General features: G+C 46.9%; 1 protein-coding gene across 1 annotated transcript in view; it reads right to left on the reverse strand.

Moving 5' to 3' along the window:
• Nucleotides 1-10976: 10976 nt before the first annotated feature.
• The window catches only part of LBH (LBH regulator of WNT signaling pathway), a 28536-nt gene continuing 14139 nt past the window's right edge, over nucleotides 10977-25373 (reverse strand). Inside the window, 1 exon segment of the mRNA NM_001131693.1 lies at nucleotides 10977-13576. Coding sequence (NP_001125165.1) covers nucleotides 13388-13576 — 189 coding nt within the window. The 3' untranslated portion in view covers nucleotides 10977-13387.

Below are 25373 nucleotides of genomic sequence, written 5' to 3' on the forward strand. Positions count from 1 at the left end.
AAGGGACAGGAGGCCTCTGTAGCTTTGCTCTCAAAGTGTGGTTTGTGAAGCAGAGGCATTGGCGTCCCAGCACCTTTTTAGGAGTGCAGACTCTCAGGCTCCACCCAGAATCAGAATCTGCATTTTTTTTTTTTTTTTTTTGAGACGGAGTCTCGCTCTGTCGCCCAGGCTGGAGTGCAGTGGTGCAATCTCGGCTCACTGCAAGCTCCACCTCCTGGGTTCACGCCATTCTCCTGCCTCAGTCTCCTGAGTAGCTGGGACTACAGGCGCCTGCCACCATGCCCAGCTAATTTTTTTGTTGTTGTTGTTGGAATTTTAGTAGAGACAGGGTTTCATCATGTTAGCCAGGATGGTCTCGTTCTCCTGACCTGGTGATCTGCCCGCCTCGGCCTCCCAAAGTGCTGGGATTACAGGCATGAGCCACCGCACCCGGCCAGAATCTGCATTTTAACCAGAGCCCTGTAAAAGTCACATGCATTGCAGTTTGAGAAGGGTTTCTGCTTTACAAACTTGGTAGAGAAGAGCAAAATCACCCAAAGAGTTTTAAAAATATGGATGCCTGTGTCTCACTCCCAGGGATTACACTGGTCTGGGCTGAGGCTTGGGCACTGAGATTTTTCTAAAGTTCCCCAGTGATTTGAATGCACAGTGAGGATTGGGAACCACTCCTGTGTAGCTGTCTCAGGCCTAAGGGGCATCTGGCAGGGGGAGAAGCAGAAGAAATGGAGAATGGCAAAAACCTCCCAGCCAGGGCAAGTCAGCCCTGGTTTTTGTTCCAAGGGCACCTTGAAGATAAAAGGAAGGAGGTTGTCCTGGGATTCTGAGTTCTAATCTCAAATTTGCCTCCCCCAACTTGCTGTGTGTCCCTGAGCCCAGTTAATGCTAGTCAAATAAGGAACAAGTCAACGAACTGTCCTCTGAACCCTCAGTGTCCTCACTTAAACGTGAGGCTATTTATTTCCTCCAGCCCAAACATCCTGTTTCCCCTGCCTTTTCTGCCCCAATTCTGCTTCGTGATCCTGCTGAAGTGGAATCATTCGCAGCTTCCGTGGGATGCGCTCGTAAGAGACATGGGGGCCTGCTTTCATTCACATGAAATTCAGACTCAGCTATGTGATGAGGACAGAACAGTGGTCACCCTTTGGAGGAGTGGCTGACAGTGAGGGATACTAGGGAGCCTTCTAGGGTGTGATAGCCTTCTGTATCTTGACCTGGGTAGCGGTTTTATGGGTGTACAAATGTAAGCTGAGCTAGTCCCCTACAATTGAGCACTTTGTGTAATTTATACTTCAATTATCAACAAAGAATGAGTAGTGCTCAACAGGCCCCCAGGAGAAAGCCAGGTCCTCAGAGTGTTACCGGGGGTCCTTGCTCCCAGAGCTCCTAAGATGGTGGCGAGCCGCTTCCAAGATGGTGGCGAGCCTCATGTTCTCTGACCTGGGGTTCTTGGCCTCATGGATTCCAAGGAATGGAATCTTGAGCCATGTGGTGAGTGTTGTAGCTCTATTAGAAGCCGTGGGTCACGGAAGAAAACCATGGGACCCAGTGACTAGTGTTCAGCTCGATTAGGACAAACCTGGGCACTTAGCCGTGCGGGGACACTGGCAAGCCTTTAGCCCTATCGGGAGCGGCAGTGGGCGCCTCGCTGGATCAGGAGCATAGTGGACACCCTGCTAGATCCAGAGGGATGGAAGTCAGCGGCAGGTCTGCAATGGCGGCAAACAGTAGTGGTGGATGACGTTCAGCTCGAGCTGTTAACAAACACGGACCAGAAGAGTGTGCAGTTGCAAGATTTAATAGAATGAAAACAGAGCTCCCATACAAGGGGAGGAGACCCAAAGAGGGTAGCCATTGCCAGCTCGAATGCCTGTGTTTACATCACGATCATTGTCCTTCCTGCTGTGCTCTCAGGCGATAGATGATTGGCTATTTCTTTACCTCCTGTTTTTGCCTAATTAGCATTTTAATGAGCTCTCTTTACTACCTGATTGGTCGGATGTGAGCTAAGTTGCAAGCCCTGTGTTTAAAGGTGGATGTGGTCACATTCCCAGCTAGGCTTAGGGATTCTAAGTCAGCCTAGGAAATCCAGCTAGTCCTGTCTCTCAAGAGTACTGGGAGACAGGAGCTGGGGACATTGGTAAGCTTGGGAGCTAAAGCAGAAATTGGGTAGAAGGTAAGACAGTGACAGCCAGAGAGAGACAGATGGGAACAGAAATAGAAACTCAGATAGAGAAGGTGCTATGGGACTAACTTGACCCAAATTCCAGGCAGTTGAATTAGTCCTAGGTGAAAAGGGTGGGGTTTGGACCAACTGTACTGGTTTGCCCTGGGACTTTCCCCCTTCTTAGCACTCAAATTTCTGTGTCCGGTGAAACCTCTAGGCCAAGGTAAATGGGGACAGTTCATCCCCCTGCTCACAGGCCTGGGGCTGTGGGTGGCATTTGGATTGCTGGGGAGGGAATGGAGCAGGCCCAGGGGGAAGCCACTCCCACCCAGGGCCGCCAAGCTGTTCCGGGGCAGCCCATGTCGGTGTAGGTGGATGGGCTCTCTCCTTTCTGGCCAGGGGTGGGCTGTGAATCCACCAAGGGTCTGAAACCAGGCAGTGGCCCCTTGTTTCTCCACCCTCCAGATCCTACTCAGCCCTCCCAGGCTTTCCCCGCCATGCCATCTGCCCATACAGTCTCTGCCTTCACAGCACCCGTTAGGCTAGTGTGCAATGTTTCTTTGCTTCTGGTTATTTCTATCTGGCTTTGAGCCCTTTAGGGGTAAGAGTGAATTTTCCTTGGGTTTGCACACTACTGTAGTTCTACTCAGGGCTGGAGCACCATCTCCTCGGGCAATTTAATCTTAATCTTTTTTGGGCTGAGGATCTTTTTGGCAGCTTGAAGAAGTTTTAATTCCCTTCTCAGAATAATGCTTTAAATGCGTAACATAAAATACAGAGAGTTGCAAAGAAAATAAAGTATGCTGAGTTACAGCCATCAAAAAAAATTTTAGAAACACATTTGTAAAAAAAAAAAAGAAAAAGTCAGAAATATCCTTCTTTATTAAAGCTTTACCTAAAGAGATCCAGCAGCAGCTATAATTTTGAGGTAGCCATGACTACAAATGATATTTCATGATACCTGCAACAAGTGTACTGTGAAAATGAAAATACTTGTGATTTTTTATTTGTGACAAATTGCAGGTGCTGCTGACACCACTGCGGTTTGTTGCCTGCATTCCTACAAACAGGAAATGCTGAATTTCACTTAGTAATTAACTAAAATATAGATGTATTTTTTTGTCCCATCCAATGTCACATGCACCCCTACATTCTAGGAACCTCAGGTTAAGAAATGCTGTGTAGGTGAATGGAAGATAAGAACTGTGCTTTGTAAACTGTCGAGTGGAAAGTCCTTGTGAATATTGTTCGTCCTTGAGGGACGTGGGTGCTCTTAGGATAGGTAAGGGAGGTTGAGAACCAAGCTGAAACTAGATGATTAAGCAGCAAACTGTGAGGTCAGAAGCAAACAGGGGACCCTAGTTCCTATGTGTCAGAGCTGGCTGCTAATCCTCAACACGCTTTGTTGTAGTCAAGTAAATGATAGAGTTGGATATTTGTCCCCGCCCAAATCCCATGTTGAAATGTAATCGCCAGTGTTGGAGGCGGGGCCTAATGGGAGGTCACAGGGGTGGATCCCTAATGGCTTGGTGCTGTCCTCGCCATAGTGACTGAGTTCCTGCAAGATCAGGTTGTTTAAGTGTGTGGCACCTCTCCCATTCCCTTGCTTTCTCTTGCTTCTCTTTCACCACGTGACGTGCAAGCTTCTGCTTTGCCTTCTGCCATGAGTGAAAGCTCCCTGAGGCCTCCACAGAAGCCAAGCAGATGCCAGCACCATGCCTGTACAGCCTGCAGAACTGTGAGCCAATTAAAATTTCGTTGCTTTATAAATTATCCAGTCTCAGGTATTTCTTTACAGCAATGCAAGAACGGCCTAATATGGTAACATCTGATGTAGCTCTGCCTTCCACACCATTCACTGGTGTGTGGGAGCATGTACCAGCTGGCAGTGCTGGGGAAACATGGGAAGCCTGTCTCTGGTCTGGAGAGAAAGATTTGGAGAACAGCGGGAAGTGCTTTTGGGTCAGCACAGGGCCTGGTGTCATAGCCTACCGTAGCCAAAGGAGAGGCTTGTAAGGCTGCTAGGGCTTTCTGCACAGCCCCTGCCTGGGACAATCCTTTGGGTAAGAACTGCTGGGGCCTTCTTTTAAGATGAGAGTCCCCCTGGGAGGGTGGTGCATTCAGACCTGAAGGTCTTGGCATGAGTGATTTTCTAAATACCACCTTGTGCGAGAGATCGGGGAGGAAAAACTCTGCAGGCAAGTGGCCCATTGCTGGCGCCAGCCCAATTGACCTTGGGCAGGAAAAGTGCCCTCTAATTAGCAATCAGGAAATCAAGGCACAGCAGGGCGCCAGGCAGCATGACCCCAGCTGTAGCCTGGTGACACTGCAGCCCTCTAGACGGCACGCCCTTGCCCCTGCACAGCAGGGCTGGGACCCTGTGGGTTATTTTTTACCTGATGTCACTATTGTTGGTTGTCTGCTAGCTGCTGCAGTGGGTGCCAGCAGTAACAAACATACAGTGAGGGTTTCCTGTGTAGCTTCCGCCTCCTTCCCCATGCACAGTTCCCTCCCTCCTCCAGGGCTCGGCAGCGATTTGAAGGCTACCCAGAGCCTAATCCTGGCCTTGGAGGAGACCAAGGACATAGTGGCCTTCCCAGGCTTGTCCCCTACACACTGACCACACAGTCTCCACCCTTGGGTGTGCCAGCCCCATTTCCTCTGCAGAGAGGTGTATTAAGCTACTTTTTCTAGTTGCCTCTCTCCCACTGCCACGACTCTACTAAGTAAAAGTACTGCTTTCTAGAAAGCCAGATTCCCCAGATCAGTGGCTCTCAAACTGTTTTGACTGTGACCCACAGAAAGAAAAATATTTTTTTTCATGACCAAGTACACACATTCATCCACATGTAGGGATGAAACAAAAAAATTCAGGGAATAACATTTATTCTTCCTATATCTGCTGTACTCTGATTTTTCCTTTTCTATTGTCATCTTTTCTATTTGTTTTCTTTCTTTTTTAAAAAATTCTGGTTGCAGCCCACAAATAGATTACTTTCACAACCCCATAATGAGTCATGATTTAGCTTGAAAAATACTGTGCCAGATAACTTTCCAGAATGATTTCTCTTTTCCAAATGGAAGAAGGGCACTAGAGTTTATTGAGTCCCTGTGAATTAGGCACTGTCCTGGTTTTGAGTGATATCCATCTTATTGAAAAGGAGACTGAGGCTCAGGCAGGCTGAGCCCATGTTCTTCTAGCATAGAAGTGGAGGATCAGGGATTCTAGAGCTGTGCTGCTACAGGCTTGCATTGGCTCCCATCTCATCCCAGTCCCACAAAATCAGCCATGGTGGGAGCATTTACACCATGGAAATTGGCAAACACTACGAATCAGGGCCTTTTTTTTTTTTTTTTAAATCTCAGAGGGCTGGTTGTTACACATTTACCAGCACACCATTTGTTCTAATTCTACTATTTTCCAAAGTCAGTATATTTTGAAGTCCTCTGACCTCAGCTTCCTCATCTGTAAAGTAAGATTAAAAATGTCCACTTTGTAGTAAAAAGTTATACTCATTGGGCCCATTCTGGTAAGTATGGGGGAACAGTGACTGGAAGGAAACCGAAATGCAAATAACTGATATGTTACCATGATGGGATTTGAAAGATGAAGTCCCTAAATTTCATCATCTTTTATAATTTCCATCATTGCTAAATGTACTTTGTGCTAAATATACTTTTCATTATATACATGAAAACCCACACTTTGCAAGAAGTGTGATGAGAATTAGAAGAAATGGAGGTAAACCAGTGCTCTGTAATTGGCAGCCGCCAATAATAGAAAAGTGTGAATTCACAGTTTTCTGACTGAAAACGGCAAAGGAAATATGGCAAATGAATTGCATGTCAAAGTAGGACCTTCTATCCGGGTAAACAGAGAGAAGGGAGTAGTCTAATGAATATTCTGATTCCAAGACTATACTGATGATCATATCACACACAAATCACTAATTTTTGAAATTCTAGAATAAGGGATCTATAGCCTCAAATTTATCTAGTCCTAGGTCAGTCATGGCTCCCTCCATCTGAGAGATACCTCTAGCTAGTGGCACCAAGAGAAGACTGATCCTTAGGAGGCTGTGGGCTCCAACTGCTGGATGGTGGCCTCAGCCTGACTGCAACCCCTTCCATTCATTCCCTCATCCCTGTTCTCTGAGGCCATGTGGGAAAAGTCTATCATCATCATTATCACAGTTATGATGATAAAGGCTGCATTCGCTTCCTATTGTAGCTGTTAGCAAATTACCACAAACCTAGTGGTTTACAACAAATTTATTATCTTACAGTTCTGGAGGTCAGAAGTCCAAAATAGCTGTCACTAGGATAAAATCAAAGTGTTGGCAGGGCTCCATTCCTCTGGAGGCTCTAGGGAGAATCATGGCCTTGCCTTTTGCCATTTCTAGAGGTGCCTGCATTCCTTGACTGGCAGCCTCTTTCTCTGTCTTCAAAGCCAACAGCATTTCATCTTCACATCTCTCTGACTCACTCTCCTGCCCCCCTCTTTCATTACGGGGACCTTTGTGATTAGATTGGGCTCAAATATAATCCAGGATCTCCCCAAGCCAAGGTCAGCTGATTGGCAACCTTCATTCCCCTTTGCCATGTAACATTACATATTCACAGTTCCTCAGATGAGGACATGGACATCTGTGGGGGTGGAAGACATTATTCTGTCTACCACAATGGCTAACATTTCTTTTTTTTTTTTTTTTTTGAGACGGAGTCTTGCTCTGTTGCCCAGGCTGGAGTGCAGTGTCATGATATTGGCTCACTGCAAGCTCCGCCTCCTGGTTTCACGCCATTCTCCTGCCTCAGCCTCCCGAGTAGCTGGGACTACAGGCACCCGCCACTGCGCCTGGCTAGTTTTTTGTATTTTTAGTAGAGATGGGGTTTCACCATGTTAGCCAGGATGGTCTCGATCTTCTGACCTCGTGATCTGCCCACCTCCGCCTCCCAAAGTGCTGGGATTACAGGTATGAGCCACCACGCCCGGCTAACATTTCTTTTTCTTTTCTTTTTCCTTTTTTTTTTTTTGAGATGGAGTTTTATTCTTATTGCCCAGGCTGGAGTGCAATGACACGATCTTGGCTCACCGCAACCTCCGCCTCCTGGGTTCAAGTGATTCTCCTGCCTCAGCCTCCCGAGTAGCTGGGATTACAGGCATGCACCACCACACCTGGCTAATTTTGTATTTTTAGTAGAGATGGGGTTTCTCCATGTTGGTCAGGCTGGTCTGAAACTCCTGACCTCAGGTGATCCGCCCGGCTGGGCCTCTCAAAGTGCTGGGATTAAAAACTTGAGTCATCGCAGCCAGCCTCACAATGGTTAATATTTCTTGAGCACTTATTATGTGTCTAGCAAAGTTCCAAGCATATTATTTGTAATATGCATTTAGGTGTTGCCACAACCCTATGAGTTAGGTACTCCGTTTACAAATGAGGAGAGTGAGGCATAGAGAAGAAAAGTAACTTGCTCAAGGTCACACAACTAGTAAGAGGAAGGGCTGAGCTACAGATCCAGGGGTCTGATCTCGGAGCCAATGCTCTTAGCGACAATCACCCTTCAGTAATTTAAGGACAGATGTACAGTCTGAATTCTACCTGATCTAATCCTCCTCTGATGATCCAGAAGCCCTTTCCGGATGTGACAGTGCCTCAGGTCCCTCAACATCGATTGCCATAGGCCACCAGTTGGGCAACTTTAAATGGGCTGACCAATGGATTTCAGGGGCTGGGATGCCTGGTGAGCCTGTGTCCTTCCCTGAAGGCTTCTCACAATGGGCACCAGTGATTCTGAAACTCACCTTCATGAGGACCCATGAGGCACTGCTCTGTGGTGTTTGCTCTCAGCTTTCTCTTTTTCTCTACTCCAGACATACTAGCTTCATAGACATTCCTCAAAAAGATGGAGACAATCTCTACCCCAGGGCCTTTGCACTTGCTGTCTCCTCACCTAGAATCTCTTCCCAGTCTAGTCAAAACTCAACTGTCATTCAAAGAGATTTCTGCCCAAGGATCCTCTCTTTAAAGAGGAGTCAGGCAGAGCTATAGACCCTCCCTGATGAGAGACCTCCCTCTCTTCCCTCTCCAATCTTTGGTGGGCAGAGGCATTACAGTTCCCTTCTCCTTGCCTTTCCCCTCTCAAGGTGATGAAGAAAAGGAGGCAGACAGAAGGAGTTGAATTTTGTCTTCACTTTGAAGCTACCTTTGTATCTGGTGTCCACAAAGGACCCAAAGCAAAAAGCAGGAGAGAGAAGGCAGAGTTAGTTCCTTAGCAACTAGGCCCTCAAAAGAGAGACAGAAAATATCCTGACTTGTGGAACACCTACTGGGTGCTCAATCTGCACACTCCTATGCAGGAGTTATTAGTCTTATCTCCATTTTACAGACAAGAACACTGGGGATCCTAGACATTAAGAAAATGGCCCCACAGCACCTATGGAGGGGCTGCACAGGACTTGAATGCAAGTCAGCCCGAATAACACAGCAAAGTCAGCCAGGTACCACCCAATCCTTCTCCTTCAGGGAAGAGGAGGCAACTTGGGGTGAAGCAGGAGGGTATTGAAGCAACTGGCTAACCATGAAAAAGAATGACGAAACTTTTTCCAAACAAATAATTATTTTGTTTAAAAGTCACATGGAGACAGTGGGAGACAGAAGTGAAGACTCATCTTTCATCACCAGGGGCTATTTTCCCTGTGCATATCCAATTGTTCCAGTACCACTTGTTGACAAGACTTCCCTTCCTCCACTGAGCTGCCTTGGCGCCTTTGTCAAAAATCTGTCAACCACACATCTGTGAGTCTATTTCTGGACTCTATTCTGTTCCACTGATCTATTTGTCAATCTTGATGCCAACACCACACTGTTTTGATGACTGTAGCTTTGTATTAAGTTTTTGAAACTGAGAACTGAGAGTCCTCCAACTTTATTTTCCTTTTTCAAAGTTGTTTTGGCTAGTCTGGGTTCTTTCCATTTCCATATGAGTTTCAAAATTAGATCATCAATGTCTACAAAACAGCTAGCTGAGGTTTTGATTGTGTTGAGTCTATAGATCAATTTGGAGAGAACTGACATTTTAACATTGAGTCTTCAGATCCATGAACATGGTAGAGCTTTCATTTACGTAGGGATTCTTTGATTTCTCTCAGCAGTGTTTTGCAGTTTTCATTGTTTTGGAAGTTTTGCATATCTTGCATCAGAGTTACTCCTAAATAGTTTATATTTTTTGATGCTAATGTAAATTACATTTTAAATGTCAATGTTCTGTTATTTATTATTTTTTTTTGAGTTCTGGGATACATGTGCAGAATGTGCAGGTCTGTTACATAGGTATACATGTGCCATGGTGGTTTGCTGCACCTGTCAACCCGCCATCTAGGTTTTAAGCCCTGCATGCATTAGGTATTTGTCCTAATGCTCTCCTTCCCCTTGCCTCCCACCCCCCGACAGGCCCCAGTGTGTGATGTTCCCCTCCCTGTGTCCATATGTTCTTTGTTAAACTTCCACTTACAAGTGAGAACATGCAGTGTTTTTTTTTTTTTGTCGTTATTTGTTACCAACACATAGAAATGCAGTCAATTTTTGAATATTGAGCTTTGATCTGCAACCATGTTAAACTCATTTATTAGTTCTAGTAGCTTTTTTGTGTAGATTTCATAGGATTTCCTATACAGATGATGTCATCTGCAAATAAAGACAGTTTTCTGCAGGGATGTGTTCAAGGAGGCTGCATTCTAATAAATTCCATCTTCAGGCTGCTGGAGAAAAATAAAGGGGCAATCCATATGAAGAGGGTAAAGTCCTGCCAGTTATCCTTGGGGGAGCAGATCCATAGATCTAGTTGTTTCACTAAGGCTAGTGTTAAAATGGGTCATTATTCTGTAAATCCTGGCAGACACCTTCAGCACAAACCACTGGATTCTCTACACTTACCAAGGTTAAGGAACCCGGAAGAGGGCTGGGTGAAGGCAAAAATGGCCTTGGGTTAGAAAAATGCCCCCAAATCCCTTCTACAAACCACTATTCTCTCACTCTGACCTCCACAAAGCCTCCTTCCTGGTCTCTAGGCTTTTCATCTTGCCCCCTTCAATCCCATCTCCATTGAGCCAGGTTGTATTAAAATGTGAAGCAGACTGTGCTAGGTCCTGCCCTTAGAATAAAATCCAAACTCCTAGCCAGGACTGAGAAGCCCTCTTGCATGCTTTCCTCTTCCACCACCCCACCCCACCTGCCAAGCCCTTGCCAAGCTGTTCTCCCTGTTGGAATCATTTTCCAATGCCCCCAAATCCCCTCTGCTCCCTGCCACCTAGTACCTGGCTAACTTCTCCTTGTCACTGCTTCCAAAGACCTTCCTGACCCTCCCAACTGATGTTCACTCTCAGGGCATCCCAGTTTGATCCTGCCTTGCACTCACCATATTCGTCATTTAATTTTTCACTACGGCAGTTCCATGAGAACCAGGGCCATTGCCATTTGTGACCTTGACCTCTTACCAATGCCTGCCAAGCAGTAGGTGCTCAGTAAATGCTTTGCATGATAGCCTGAGCTTGCCACATGCCCACCCACTCACCCTCCAGCCTCCGTGAATGACCTTCCGATATGTCTTGGGTTTTTCTTCCTTTAGAAGGGTAGTTCACACCTTGGCTGTGGGTTAAATCTCCCCAGTGAATTCTCCCTGGACAAGCCATCAGGTGAGCTACATAAGTAGCCTCTCTTGGGACTCCCCCAACTCAGCGTCCTGCAGGACTTCATCTTGCTCCTGAGCTCACTCCATTCCAATGGAACAGGAAGGGAAAAAGGAAACCAGACCAGAGTGGAAAGCATTTTCAAACTTTATTTACAACTGTCACAGTGACAAAAAGTAGTTTGGAAAAAAAAAAATGCTAGTTTCTCCCTGAGCCTCAAAAAAGAACAGATAGAAGTTACAGGAGGTTCATCTCACAACAGGCATTTTTACTGAAATACTAGGAATTTTTTCAATACAATCAGTTAGAAATACACACAAATTACTTGGAAAAAAAAAAAAAAAAAAGAGGAGGCCAGATAGGAGCTCAGCCACTTGTCCAAGAGCAGCTGGGTCCCCCCAGTAGGCTCCACCGCTGAAGGTCCTGACATTAGCTGTCAGCCCCTGGCCTGCTCAGACTGCAAACGGTCATACAAAGTGGTCTAGGGACCAGCAAAAATAATAAACCACCCCCATAAAAAGACACATACACAAAGTAGATTTGTTACGCAGTTTACAAGCACGTTCCCATCACACAGCAAGACCGGGACAGGTGATTCAGGGTAGCAGATAAGGGAAAACACCAAAACACAGGAATTGAAAAGGCAAGACCCCCGTCCACAAGGGGAGGCGAGGGAATGAGAGTATGGATGAACCACTCTCTGCAGCCGAAACAGAACGAAGCGGGGAGCAAGAGAGAGGAAAGCCCCTCTCGGTGCAGGCTGCCGGCCTCTCCCACTTCTGCGAGGAGTTGGAAGAAGTTATTGCCATTGATGTGTGTCACACAGGCAGACAACAGAGGGAGGAAGCAAGGGGTGCCGGCGACCATCGGCTTCCCAGAACGGAATCCCGCGGACTGCTGTGTCCACAGCGCACCCTCGTCCTCCTGCCCCGGCATCCCCAGAGCCACAATGACCTTGAGGTATTAAATACAGCTATATACACACGTCCAGAACCGAGGGTCAACCTGGACTGACTGGAGACCTGAGGGGACATGCTGTGTGCCTTGGTTGGCCGAGTTTAGCTCAAGGAAGGCTCTGAGTCCACCTCTTGGCCACACGGTACTGCTCTTGGGTGGACTGAAGCATTTGTCCTGCAACCTGCTGCTTCAGATGGCTCTTAGCTACAATAAGAAATGCTAAGTCCAAAGGCCAACTTTCTCATACAACTGGTGCCCTTGCAGGAAGCAGCGGGAGGTGGGGAGGGATGAGGACCACTGTTGAGTAAGGACAGCGGAGGTCCCTTGCCATGCCTCCCTTCTGCCCTTGTCCGGGAACAACATGGGGAGAAGCCAGGGATCTCATGGCTTCCTTTAGTCTCAAACTCGATCCCAAGGTTGCCACGACAGCCTTGTCCCCACCATGCAAGTCACCTCTCCAACAAGACACAGAAAAAGCCACGTTTGCTCTCCACTCGGCTCCCACAAGAAAAATAGACCAAGAGCCTCCATGGGCTTGAGTACTGCGGCTGGGCAGACTGGCGGGAATCCACAGCTGAGCTGAGGACCCATGTACCCATGGCTGCTGTGGCTGGGGCAGGGAAGGTGGTGGTGAGGAGGAGGAAGGGCCAGCCTGGAAGACCACGCCCACTCCATCTCGGGAGCAAGTCTTGGAAGGGCAGCAGTTAAGGGAGAGACCTTCATGCCAAGTGTCCACCCTGGGGCTTCCAACAAGGGCAGGAAGTGCTCTCACTACTCCTAAAAAGTGCTGGGAAGCAAAATGGATATATCAGGGAGAAAAGCTGAAAAGCACTGCCTCTTAAAAACCGATCATGTTGGCTATGTGAGCTTAGCACAGCTGAGAGCAGAGAGGCCATGGAGAAGAATGGGGTGACCTTTCCTTTCCTGCACATCACCTCCAGCTGGCTTTGCAGGCAGCCAGTTGCTCCTGCTCTCCTTTACTCTCCTCCCTGTCATAGACCAACACGCCTGAAATGAAAGCAAAGGGTGGGGTGGGTGAAACTGAAGAGAGATGAAGACTTTGTTTTCTGATGTCCCAGCAGCCAGAGTGAATGTCTGCTGAGTGCATCCTGGCTGCAGTTCTCTGCTCAATGTTTTCTTAAAAACATGTATTTTTTCTTTTGCCTCATGTTTGTTTTCTTACCCCAAATGTTCCTTGCTTGCTTTGCACATCCCCCACCTCCCACCCACCAAGACCCATTGGAATCCCACCACTGCCTCTGCTAGGCTGCCTGAGTTCAGATAATGATCTCAGAAACAGCACTCGCTCCCCCCACCCCCTAACCCCCTGGTTCTAAGCAGCTTCCTTCCTCAGAGGGCCTTGCAAATTGTCAGAGGGCTTCACTGCTCGGCAAATTTCAAAAAAAAAAAAAAAAAGACAAGAAAAGAAAACCAACTCGGTGATCTGCAGGTGCAAAACAGAAGCCTCGTTTGACATTTTCAGAACAATTGCGGCTCACTCTCTTCTTCCGTCATGATGGGAAAAACACAGTTCAGGAACAGATGCTGGCTGGTATGACCCATGGGAGTCCACAGGGACTCTACTGCTCTTTATTTTCTTTCGCTGTCTCTTCGCAGTTATCTTGCTCATCCTCCTGGACCAGGAACTCCTCAGGGGGCCACCGGAGCTCCCCGCTCTCCACCTCTCCTTCTGTGGGTTCCACCACTATGGAGGGCAGACGGTCCTTCAGTTTGCAGCAGCGGTCAAAATCTGACGGGTCTGGGAAGATCTGAAAGAAAAGCAGAGCAGGTGCCTGGTCACGTAGATATTTGAAAAGAGAAATTCCATTCCTTCTTTGCACATCCGTGTGGCACACTGGGTGCATGCCATAGGCCAGGGACTGTGCTTTGCACTCGGGAGGCTGTGGAGTATATAAGGTATGAGCCACGGGAGAATATTCTGGGGGCAACATAGGAAACTGTCCCTCAGTCAGACTTCCATTCTAATCCTGAAGCTGAAAGTTTGGGGGCAGTGCCACTGAGTTTAAAGGTTGATATGACTCTGTTTGGACTCTGTATTTTATTTTCAGACAAAATAATCCCAAATCATGTTATCCACAGTAAGTCTGGTCTCTCTCTGCAGGAAGTATTTTACACCAGCAGTACAAAGAATACAACAGGTGCCACAGCATTAAGTACCTCCCAGAATAATTATTGGCACTAAGTGAGCAGGTTACCAGGTGCTATACATATATCACTTCCAACCCACACAGTCATGCTGAAAAATAGGTGTTGCTAATGCTAGCTTAAAGAATCTCAGGCTTGGGAGAGTAGGTGGTCCAAGACCAGACAGCCTAGAAATGAGTGAGGGAGGGGATGAGATTGAAAACTGGGCCTGGGCTGGGCATGGTGGCTCACACCTGTAATCCCAGCACTTTGGGAGGCTGAGGCGGGTGGATCACAAGGTCAGGAGATGGAGACCATCCTGGCTAACATGGTGAAACCCCTCATACGGTGAACTACTAAAAATACAAAAAAAAAAATTAGCCGGGCGTGGTGGTGGGTGCCTGTATACCCAGCTACTCGGGAGGCTGAGGCAGGAAAATGGTGTGAACCCGGGAGGCGGAGCTTGCAGTGAGCCGAGATTGCGCCACTGGACTCCAGTCTGGGCGACAGAGCGAGACTCCATCTCGAAAACAAAAAAAAAACAAAAACTGGGTCTGTTCGATTCCCCTGCCCCAACACCAGCCTGTCCCTCAAGCAGATGGGTCCTGATCCCATTGCAACTGTAAAGTCAAAGCCAAATCCTGATGAACGGCATGGTCCCCAGTCACAGGCGGGCTGGGAACAAAATCCAAGGATCCTTTCTTTTTCACCTGTGAACAATTCCTGGCTTCTTGCCAGCTCTACACCTGAAGGAGTCTACTTCTTTTTCCAGAGTCCCGTCAACCAGGCTTTGTTTTTTAATGCCTACTCTCTGTCCTGCCCAGAGCTGGCAGAAACTCCAAACCCAGCTATAAAATCAGGGCCAAATCTGGCTCTGCGGATTCCCTTGCACACACTGCCCTGTGACTACAGCTGACCCAATTCTTGGCCCAGCAGTTTAAATACTTAATCCGCTGGGCTGCTGGTCCCTGCCATTCACAGCCCTCAGTGACACACTCCAGAGCTAGAGAGAGGAGGCTCTGTCTGGGATGCTGGGCTCCCAGAATCAGGCACTTGGCACCTTCACGGCCATCTCTTCCCACCTCTCCATTTGGTAGATGAGCAAACCAAGGCCCCAGAGGGATCAGGAGACCTGCCTAAGGTCACACAGCTTGTTCATGGCACAAGAAAGGAAAGCAAAACTTTGAGTGGGTGGGGACACATTTGAAGAGATCTGGGGGGCTGCCTCCTCCTGTCTGCACCTCCATCCAGATGGGGACAGGCCCATGGCAGCAGACAGGAGTCATCCATTACCAGGACATAGAATAAAGGCCCTTTTACAAACTCAGGCCTTCCCAACTTCTGTGGTGCTCTGAGGATACCCGGTCTTACTGCAACCCAACCCCATGCAGTGCTGCCCCAGCCAAGTCACACTCTCACCACATCACAGGCCACGTGGGGCTTCCAGGAATCACAGGCCTCAGTGAAGCTTTCCCAATCCCTGCAAACGAGTGATTATTAACCATTTATCCAATAAGACCTATTGCTGGGGATTAAGCCTTAAGCCAGCTGCACAAGCAGGCATCATTAAAGACTTAACGAGGCTCACAAAAGGTATCATAATGGCAGCCAGGAGGAAAACAAGTCCAGGGAGGGGATGGGCCAGTGTGGGTCACGGAGGAAGGGGGACACGGACCCCGACTCTGGGGCTTTGTCTTCCTGACCAGGCCGGCCCAGAAGTTCTGCCCTCGGACGGTGCTGTGCCCGGACGTGCATGTGCCGATCGAGGAGCTGCCACGCGGGCTTTTTGGGTGCTTCCTCATTTCTTGGGTGGAGCCAGAGCCCCCCATGGGCTGTGAGGACACAAGGCGCCCTCCAAGCATGAGCTCTGAGAGTGGGTGAGAGGGACCCTGATGGAGGGAAGCCCACTACAGGTCACGAAGCTCTTTCAGACATCACCTCATTCAGGGCTCACTGCCACTCTAGGAATAGTAAGACCCGGGACTCTGCGGGTCACATGGCAGAGCCAGGATTCAAACCTACATCTGCTGTTTTCAGTGCCTGAGCCTTCTGGAAAATGGATTAGGCTGCTGTTGGGTTTCCACCCCATTTCACAGATGGAAAACTGAGCAGGGAGGGAGAGTAAGACTCCGGGCCTTCACTGCCCAGGCAGCTGTGAGGGCCCCAGCCCAGGAGGTGAGCTTCCCAGTACTGATGCTTGTTCTAAACCTTCAGGATCCAAGACAGCACCACAAGCTGTCAAGAGGAGAGGGGGACCTGCCCTGTGAAGAGCCTGGCCCTGCCTCCACCCTCTGACCTCACTGCCAGGATTGTGCCTACCTGTGCCAGGGCCACATTGCCAGAGCTGGGAGAGTGAAAACCCAATTCTAACTATGACGGCCTAAGCCAAGGAAAAGCAAAAGGCATGACAAGCAGGGCAGGGCCAGCAAAAGGAGGTGGGGGGAGGGGGAGGAGGAGGAGGAAGAGAGGAGGAAGATGAAGAGGAGGAGGAGGAGAGGGGTGGGAAGCATTGGATTTCATTTCAAGCTGGAAACAGGTCTTTCATTAAAATAAGGAAAAAAATCTAATGATGATGATGATGGATGAAATTTTTACTGAGCAGAATCTCAAACCTCACAATAATTCTAGTTACCACCCCCCAACTTAGCCACGGTTTTGCTTTTCTTGGTTTCAGTTACCCAGAGTCAACTGCAATCCCAAGATAGGTAGGTACAGTACAATAAGATATTGTGAGAGAGAGACAGACAGAGACCACATTCACAAGGCTTTTGTTGCAGTATGGTGTTATAATTGTTCTATTTTATTGTTAGCTGTCATTGTTAATCTCACATTGAGTCTAATTTATAAATTAACCTTTATCACAGGTATGGATGAATAGGATAAAACATAGCATATGTGGGTTTGGTATTATCTGTGGTTTCAGGCAACCACTGTGTGTCCTGGAACGTATCCCCCAGAGATAACGGGGACTACTGTAACCCTATTTTGTGGATAAGAAACCTGAAGCACAGAGATGGTATGTGACTTGCTCAAAGCCACGCACCTGGGAAGCAGCCGAACTGGGATCCAAACTCAGACCTGTAGGACTTCAAATGAAGCGTTCACTTGATAACATGGGTTAAGTCACACAACCCAGGCGCTCACTATGTCCTTGACCACCATTGTATAACTCTGGTCAAGTCCTCTCAACCCCAAACACCTCCTTTTGGGGTTGTTTTTCTCCTTTTGAGTTTCTCCTTTTGAGACATGAGGTGACCTTGTCTCACTAGATGGGTACAAGTTCTTGGCAAATATAAAGATGATAAAATACTTTGAGGACATAAGCGAAATTGAAACTATAATGTCCTCTTTGGAGCAGTTTCAAAAGAACTACAGTAAGCATCCAATCTCCAAGCAAGAGGCAGTCATATGAACACAGTAATTAAAATAATTCCAAACAGCACCATTCATACCGAGAGCTCCACAATTAAGTCTTTTAAGACCTTGGAAGAGGTCTGAGAATTGAACTTCTGATACTGCTTAGCTGCCAGAGGACTTTGCTCCCTGAATTGCTCGAAGCAAGCACTGTTTAAAAAAATTTTTTTTTTTTTACAAAGCCTATTAATTGTATTTTTAAAAATTACTATAATAATCTAACCCTTCCATCAGAGATCTTATTTTATTATCAGATTATACCTATTTGGGCCTCAAAATTGTAGCTCTCTCCAAACACAAAAAGTACCCAGAACCAACAGCTTCTGGTTTCCTTACAGACAGACAGAAAGCCTTGCAAAGTGCTGATGAGTAATTTGCCAGCACAATCTTATCTCTGACAGCTGCTTCAGAGGCTGACCCCAAGGAGGTCAACATTTTTCCACTAAGTCATGCTTTTTAATCATCTAGGCAGCAGAAAAATGAGAGGTTGCAACTGCAATTTGACGGGTGGGGAAGGCAGTGGAAAAAAGGACTTCAGTCAGACTTGCCAAGCACATGACAGGTAGGGGTTGAGGCGGCAGGCCAGCCCGCCATGCTGCCTGCCTGCAAGGAACTGGCAGGGAGTAAAGAACTGCCCCTGTTCCCAAAAGAAACTGCTTCTGGTTAAACCTCTTACCCCAAAGTGCTCCTTCTCTCTGTACTACAGAAAGGCAAAAACAAACACAAATCATTTTCCCTTCTCTCTGCGGCTCTCAGAGGCATTTCTCACCCTCAGCCCAGGGTAGGGCAGGTCTAGAAGCATCCACCCCCAGCTGTGATTCTCCCAGCCCTACACCTTCCTCCCTCTGCCAGCCCTGGACTCCACATCCAGCAGCCACATTGGGCTGCCAAAGCTGATGGCTGAAATGAATCGAATGGACACCCAGTGTATTATAGTCCATTCTCATGCTGCTATGAAGAAATCCCCGAGACTGGGTAATTTATGAAGGAAAGAGGTTTTTTTTTTTTTTTTTTTTTTTTTTTGAGACAGAGTCTCGCTCTGTCACCCAGGCTGGAGTGCAGTGGCACAATCTCCGCTCACTGCAAGCTCCGCCTCTTGGGTTCACGCCATTCTCCTGCCTCACCCTCCCGAGTAGCTTCGACTACAGGCGCCCACCACCACGCCTGGCTAATTTTTTGTATTTTTAGTAGAGACGAGGTTTCACCATGTTAGCCAGGATGGTCTCAATCTCCTGACCTCATGATCCGCCCGCCTTGGCCTCCCAAAGTGCTGGGATTACAGGGGTGAGCTACCGCGCCTGGCCTAAAGGAAAGAGGTTTAATTGCCTCACAGTTCCACATGGCTAGGAAGGCCTCAGGAAACTTACAATCATGGTGGAAGGGGAAGCAAACACATCCTTCTTCACAAGGTGGCAGGAGAGAGAAGTGTCGAGCAAAGGGAGAAAAGCCCCTTATAAAACCATCAGATCTCATGAGATGTCACTTACTATCATGATGAGAACGGCATGAGGGTAACTGCCCCCATGATTCAATTACCTCCTACCAGGTCTCTCCCATGAGACAAGGGGATTATGGGAACTACAATTCAAGATGAGATCTGGGTGGGGACACGGCCAAGCCATATCACCAAGTTCCATCCTCTGCAAATGGAATGAAGCCTTGATGTTCACACACACCATGAACCTCCCAGGTCTTGCATGCTCCACTGTGTAGAAAAGTAAGCACCATTGTTCATCTCAGAAGCTCACCCTCAGGCCCAGGATTCTCTGCTCCAACAGCCTCTGCTGTTGGTCGGCCAAACAAACGCCCTGGGCTTCCCTGGAACATCTTGCTGCCTTCATCATCCTCATACTAAATCATCTATTCAACAAAGCAGCCACTCACCACACAGGGCCATTTAAAGTTACATTAAATTGATGTTTATATTATATCACATATAAATTTCTGTTAATAAAAATAAAATAAAAATGTTAGCCACCTTTCTTATCTTTTATTAGTTTTTTTTTTTTTTTTTTCTTGAGATAGGGTCTTGTTTTGTCACCCAGACTGGAGCGCAATGGCACAATCTCGGCTCACTGTAGCCTCAACCTTTCAGAATCAAGCGATCCTCCCACCTCAGCCTCCCAAAGTGCTGGGATTAGAGGCATGAGCCACCATGCCTGGCCATGGTGACAGTGAATATTACAGAGGACACCTTCAGAGGCATCTTTGCCTGGTGGCCTCCAGTCCCAACAGGCCCTGGCATTTTGGGAACTCAAATGAATTCACTTGAAAGGTCAAGGGAGCTTCAAGACTTTGTAGCAGGAAGAGATGGTCTGTAAGATACTGGAATTTCTGGCTGTATAGATCAGTGCTGTCCAAAAGAATGTTCTGTGTATGGAAATGTTCTCTATCTGCACTGTCCAATACAGTAGCCACTTGCCAAGTGTGACTATGGAGCACTTGAAAGGTGGCTAAAATTGGCCAGGCACGGGTGGCTCATGCCTCTAATCCTAGCACTTTGTGGGGCCGAGGTGGGAGGATCGCCTGAGCCTGGAAGGTTAAGGCTGCAATGAGCAGAGATTGTGCCACTGCACTCCAGCCTGTGTGACAAAACAAGACCCTATCTCAAAAAAAAAAAAAAAAAAAAAAAAATTCTACTGACAATAAAAAATAAGAATGGTGGCTAAAATGTTATTTTTTATTTAATTTTTATTAATAGAAATGTATATGTGATATAATATAAATATCAATTTAATGTAACCTTAAATGGCCCCGTGTGGCGAGTGGCTGCCTTGTTGGATTGATGATTTAGTACGCGGATGATGAAGGCAGCAGGATGCTCCCGGGAATCCCAGGGCGTTTGTTTGACCGACCAACAGTGGAGGCTGTTGGATCAGAGAACCCTGGGCCTGAGGGTGAGCTTCTGGAGACCAGGAATTCCTCAGCAGGCTTCTTGCTTAGGCATAAAAGTTGCCGGTGAGCCAGTTCCCATTTCACCCGTGGAGGGGAACTGAAAGGCAACACCAGGGCTTCAAAGGCCCCAAATTTGGGGACCGGGCTATCAACTGTCTGCCTCCATGCCAGGTGACCTAAACCTGGCTGCCCCTGGGGTGGGAGAGGAGAGAGATGCCTGGCACCTGGCATGGAAAATGTGAGCGCTCCTGGTCAGAGCCACCCTCCCCTAAGTATGCATCTCTCAGCCATCATCTGACAAACAACCCGAGCTGGCCACAAAGAGGCCGAGGGCTCTGCAAAGAGCTGAGAGATGTTAATAGGGAAAGCGGACACCAGCAGGTTGAGGAGATGAAAGGTGGTTAACAGGACACAAAGGGCTAATTACCAGCTCTGCAAGCTGAGACCTCAGGAGCCTGGACATCTTGCTCTTTTTTTGCAAGGGCGGTAAGAGGAAAGAGGAAGGCCGGGGGTGGAGAGGGAGGGGAGAGAGCCTGAGATACATAACCAGGCTAGCTCCCTAAGGCACTGTGGACAAAACCACACAGTAAGCTTCTACCCTCTCTTGTTGCAGAGAAGTAAGAACAATCAGCCCAAACCCGCTCAGGAAAATTGCTCTTCCCACAGGCAGACCGCAGAGTCCGAAGGATCTGGCTTTTTCCTCGCCTCCATCTCTTATTATCATTATGACCCCAGTCACATCATTTTATCGCCTCTAAGCCTCAGCTGCCTCCCGAGTAAAATGAGAAAATCACTTCCACTTTACGGTATGGTTGGCATGGTCACGGTGCTGTGCCTTGAGAGCCAGCACAGTGCCTGACAGGCTTATCGAAGCGGTGGCCCATTCTCCTCCTCTACTCCTCTATAATTTGGGTCAGTGCTAATGCTGATCTTGCAGGGCTTTGGAGAGAATCAAATACAGGTATGTGTGAACATGCCCTGTAAACTCTACCTTCCTAATGATGGTTCTTACTAGGTAAAGCTGGGGTCCCCCAGGAGCACTTAGAGTGAGGAACCAAGGGGTCAACGGCTGTGGCTTGGGACAGGAGCAAATACGCAGCACTCCTGGGCTTGTGCCCACAAATCCTAGGCCGAGTTCTTTGGAGAAACGGCTGCAACTTCATTCATCACTTCCCTCCCCATGCCTCTGTTTCCCCAGGGCGTGGGTTAGGCCCGAGGGAATGAAAACCAAGCCCTTGTCACCACCCCACCCCCCACCAAGAGGCCTTCCTCTTCTTCTACCTCCTCCTTCTACTTACTCCAGGGGCCTGCCCCTCAGCTTCCCAAAGTCTGGATTTCTTACTTCTCCTGGAGAACAACAATGAATTGCCTTGTATGTTCCTTCCTTCCTACGATGGGCTGGCTTATAACAATGGGCAGATCTCTACCAGCATCCTGCTCTGCCAAGGGATGAATGAACAAGCAGCAGCTAATTCAAATAAAAAACCCACCTGTTCTTTGCCCCCTAACAACGTGTGAAGGCAAGAAATTCAGTCTTTGAAATACTTGCCTCCTGCTATTTTATTATCATCATTATTATTATTTGCATTTTACTGGCTTTTCCACGTGAAATGTGGCTAATAAGAACAGAAAGAATTGTAGCAAAGGGGCAGCAGGGCTACTAACTAGATGGAGGGAAGGAAGAATATTCTCGTCTCTACTCAGAGACTGTCCATCTTTAAGACTCTCATCTTCCTTAAATCTCCCCTGGACTGGGGTTACAGAACACCCACCTCACTCTGTTCTGCCTTGCCCTGGTGCCTCTAATCCTATAGAGGACTTAAGCAAAGATTTGGGGCTTATAACAACTGCTGGACCTCCTTCCTTTGGATCAAAGATGCTTAAGCCTCCAGCCTTGAAACTTGAAAGAAAAGGAAATCCTTTGGATAAACACCATCTTTCATAAACATCTCTCAAACACACACCCATCCTGCGAGTCAGGAGTTCCAAATTCTAATTAATTGCACTAATTTCTACTGCTAACTCTGGGCCCAGTGGAATGAGGAGGCTTTTGGAATGTTAGAGAATTTTTTTCTCTGGGGCAGTGAGAAAAGACTTATTATCAGGCACAGATAACAAAAGACAGTTTTCAGGCACAGATGACTTCAAATATCCACAACTTTTTGACCGTATCATCATTACCTTCTGGAAAGAAGGCCCCCTGTCACCTCCAGGCATCTGTGGGTGGCATATCCGTCTATCCTCCCTCCACTGGTACTACCCAATGTCCCATGGTCACACCTCTCTCAGCTGCTGTTTCTAACTATCCCTTCATTCTTTGTTTTGGAAACACAAATCTTGAATATTTAGCCTGTCCCATTGCCTTCCTTCCATTTCTTGTCTGGGTTCCCTTCCTAACCCCCACCATGTAGCTTCCAAAAACATCCCTGGGTGGAAACAAATCTCGAAGGCCTTCCTTGCAGTCCTACCCCACGGCCTTCACTCCACTTTCATTTCATCTCTACCCATTCTGCAGTGCACTACCAGGACAACTCACTTTGTCCCCCACAAAAAATTTTTTTGCCCCACACAAGAAGTCTTGCTTGATAGTAGCTCCCATAAAAGAAGCTTGGAGATTTTAGTTGATCACAACTGCAGCATTGAGGCTAACAACTGAAGCAAACAGGGCTATATTCCTAGAGGTATATGCCTTTCAATGAAACCATCCACATTAACAGAGAGCTGATGGCCCTGCTACCCTCTCATCAGGCATATTCTATTTAGTCTAGGGCAGCCACTCTCCAAGCTCAATTGCCAAGATCCTTTCAGGGAGGGAGCCTCCACGGAGGTAACATATTTTCATAGTAATACTAAGATGTCGTTTGCCTTTTCCACAGTGTTAACACTTGCACTAAGGGTATAGAAAGCAACAGTGGAAGAAACTGCTGGCACCTTGGCAAGAATTAACATAGTGGCAGCAAACCATACTTGGCATCATCAGTTGTTCGCCAGCTCACCCTCACGATTAAAACGAAAGCAAGCAAACAAAAAAAAATTAATGCTATTGATGAAGTGGTAAAAAGTAATTTATATTAAATATTGACTCAACCACATGTCACTTATGTATGTGGCACAGTGAAATGGACAGTTAGCCTACAACATTTCTGCTGCTGACAGAAGTACAACAGCTGTTATGAGGAAAGCAGTCATGTGACAGAGTTGCCAGCTGAACTAGCTGCTCATGCCATGGAGCACCATTCCTACTTGAAAGAATGACCAACAAATTGTAGTTATTCCAACTTGGGTATTTGGCAGGCATTTTCTCAAAAATGGACAAAGTGACAAAGTGAGCCTATCACTTCAAGGAAAATGACAGTATTTGTCACCAATGATAAAAATAGAGCTTTCAAGTGAAAATTAGAATTTTGGAAAAGTTGTATCAGCCACCATGAGCCTGACAGCTTCCTAATGCTTGCGATCAGTGGAGACATTAAGAAATGTGATTTTATGATATTGTATAATGAAATGAGTCAACATTTTGAAGACCTGCATAACTTGGTGAACCTATATTTTCCAAATGATCAGAGCATTACACTAAGCATGGGTAAAAGATGCACTCAAAGTGCAAAATAGACTAATGAATTTTAGTGTACAAAAAGGTCATTGATAAGATGTCAGATATCACATTGCCACTAACATTTAAGAAACTACCACTTGTTGGCTGGGCACAGTGTTTCACGTCTATAATCCTAGCACTTTGGGAGGCTGAGGTGGGAGGACTGCTGGAGGCCAGGATTTCAAGACAAGCCGGGGCAACATAGTGAGACCCCATCTCTACAATTAAAAAAAAATAGCCAGGCATGGTGGCACATATCTATAGTCATAGGTACTTGGGGAGGCTGAGGCAGGAGGATCACTGGAGTCCAGGAGTTGGAGGCTGCGGTGAGCTATGACCATGCCACTGCACTCTAGCCTGGGTGACAGAGCAAAATGCAGGCAGGCAGGCAGGCAGGCAGGAAGGAAGGAAGGAGGGAGGGAAGGAGGAAGGAAGGAAGGAAAGAAGGAAAGAAGGAAAGGAAAGAAGGAAAGAAAGAAAGGAAGGAAGGAGGGAGGGAGGGAAGAAAAGAAAGAAAGAAAGAAAGAAGGAGAGAGAAAGAGAGAAAGAAAGAAAGAGAGAGAGAGAAAGAAAGAGAGAGAGAAAGAGAAAGAAAGGAAAAAAACTACTACTTGTTGAGTTTTAGTGAAGTACCAAAGAAACAAATCTGCATAGGCTAGATATCCTTCATTGACTTCAACCAACACATACTGCAACAGATTGACTGGAGAAGCACATGAGAGTCCAGCCTAGTCTTCTATTAAACTAGACTTTAAACAGACATGCAAAAATGTAAAACAATGCCTCTCCTCTCAGTAAACATTTTCTGTTTTGGAAAATATATTTTTTATTAAAAACTGTTATTTATATTAACATGTAACGGTTTTGTTACTCTAAATAAATAAGTAAAAATTTTGAAAATTGTTTTAATTTCTGAAACAGTAAATATCAAAAGACATAACCAAAACAAAAGACATAATCATGAACAGAAGCTCTTTGGGTGGTCCTAAATAACTTTTAAGAGTGTGAAAGGGACCGAGACCAAAAGGTTTGAGAATAGTTGGCCTGGAGAAATAATCCTCAGTAAGACGACTATGGGCCAGGTGCAGTGGCTCACACCTGTAATTCCAGCACTTTAGGAGGTAAGGCGGGCAGATCACTTGAGGTCAAGAGTTTGAGACCAGCCTGGCCAACATGGCAAAACCTCATCCCTACTAAAAATACAAAAATTAGCCAGGTGTGGTGGTGCACGCCTGTGATTCCAGCTACTTGGGAGGCTGAGGCATGAGAATCCCTTGAACCCAGGAGGCGGAGGTTGCAGTGAGCTGGGATCGCACCACTGCACTCCAGCCTGAGTGACGGAGTGAGATTGTGTCTCAAGGAAAAAAAAAAGGCTATGTAAGTCAAGGTTGAAAAACAACATATTTTAAAACTGGTAAAGATTTGAGGGGAACATAAAAGGTGCCTTCTGATATCTGAAAGGCTGATAGGTAGGGAAAGAACAGGTTTTTGTTTTTGCTTTTGTTTTTTAAACTCCA

Source organism: Pongo abelii, chromosome 12 (assembly GCF_028885655.2).
Source record: "Pongo abelii isolate AG06213 chromosome 12, NHGRI_mPonAbe1-v2.0_pri, whole genome shotgun sequence".
NCBI lineage: Eukaryota > Metazoa > Chordata > Mammalia > Primates > Hominidae > Pongo > Pongo abelii.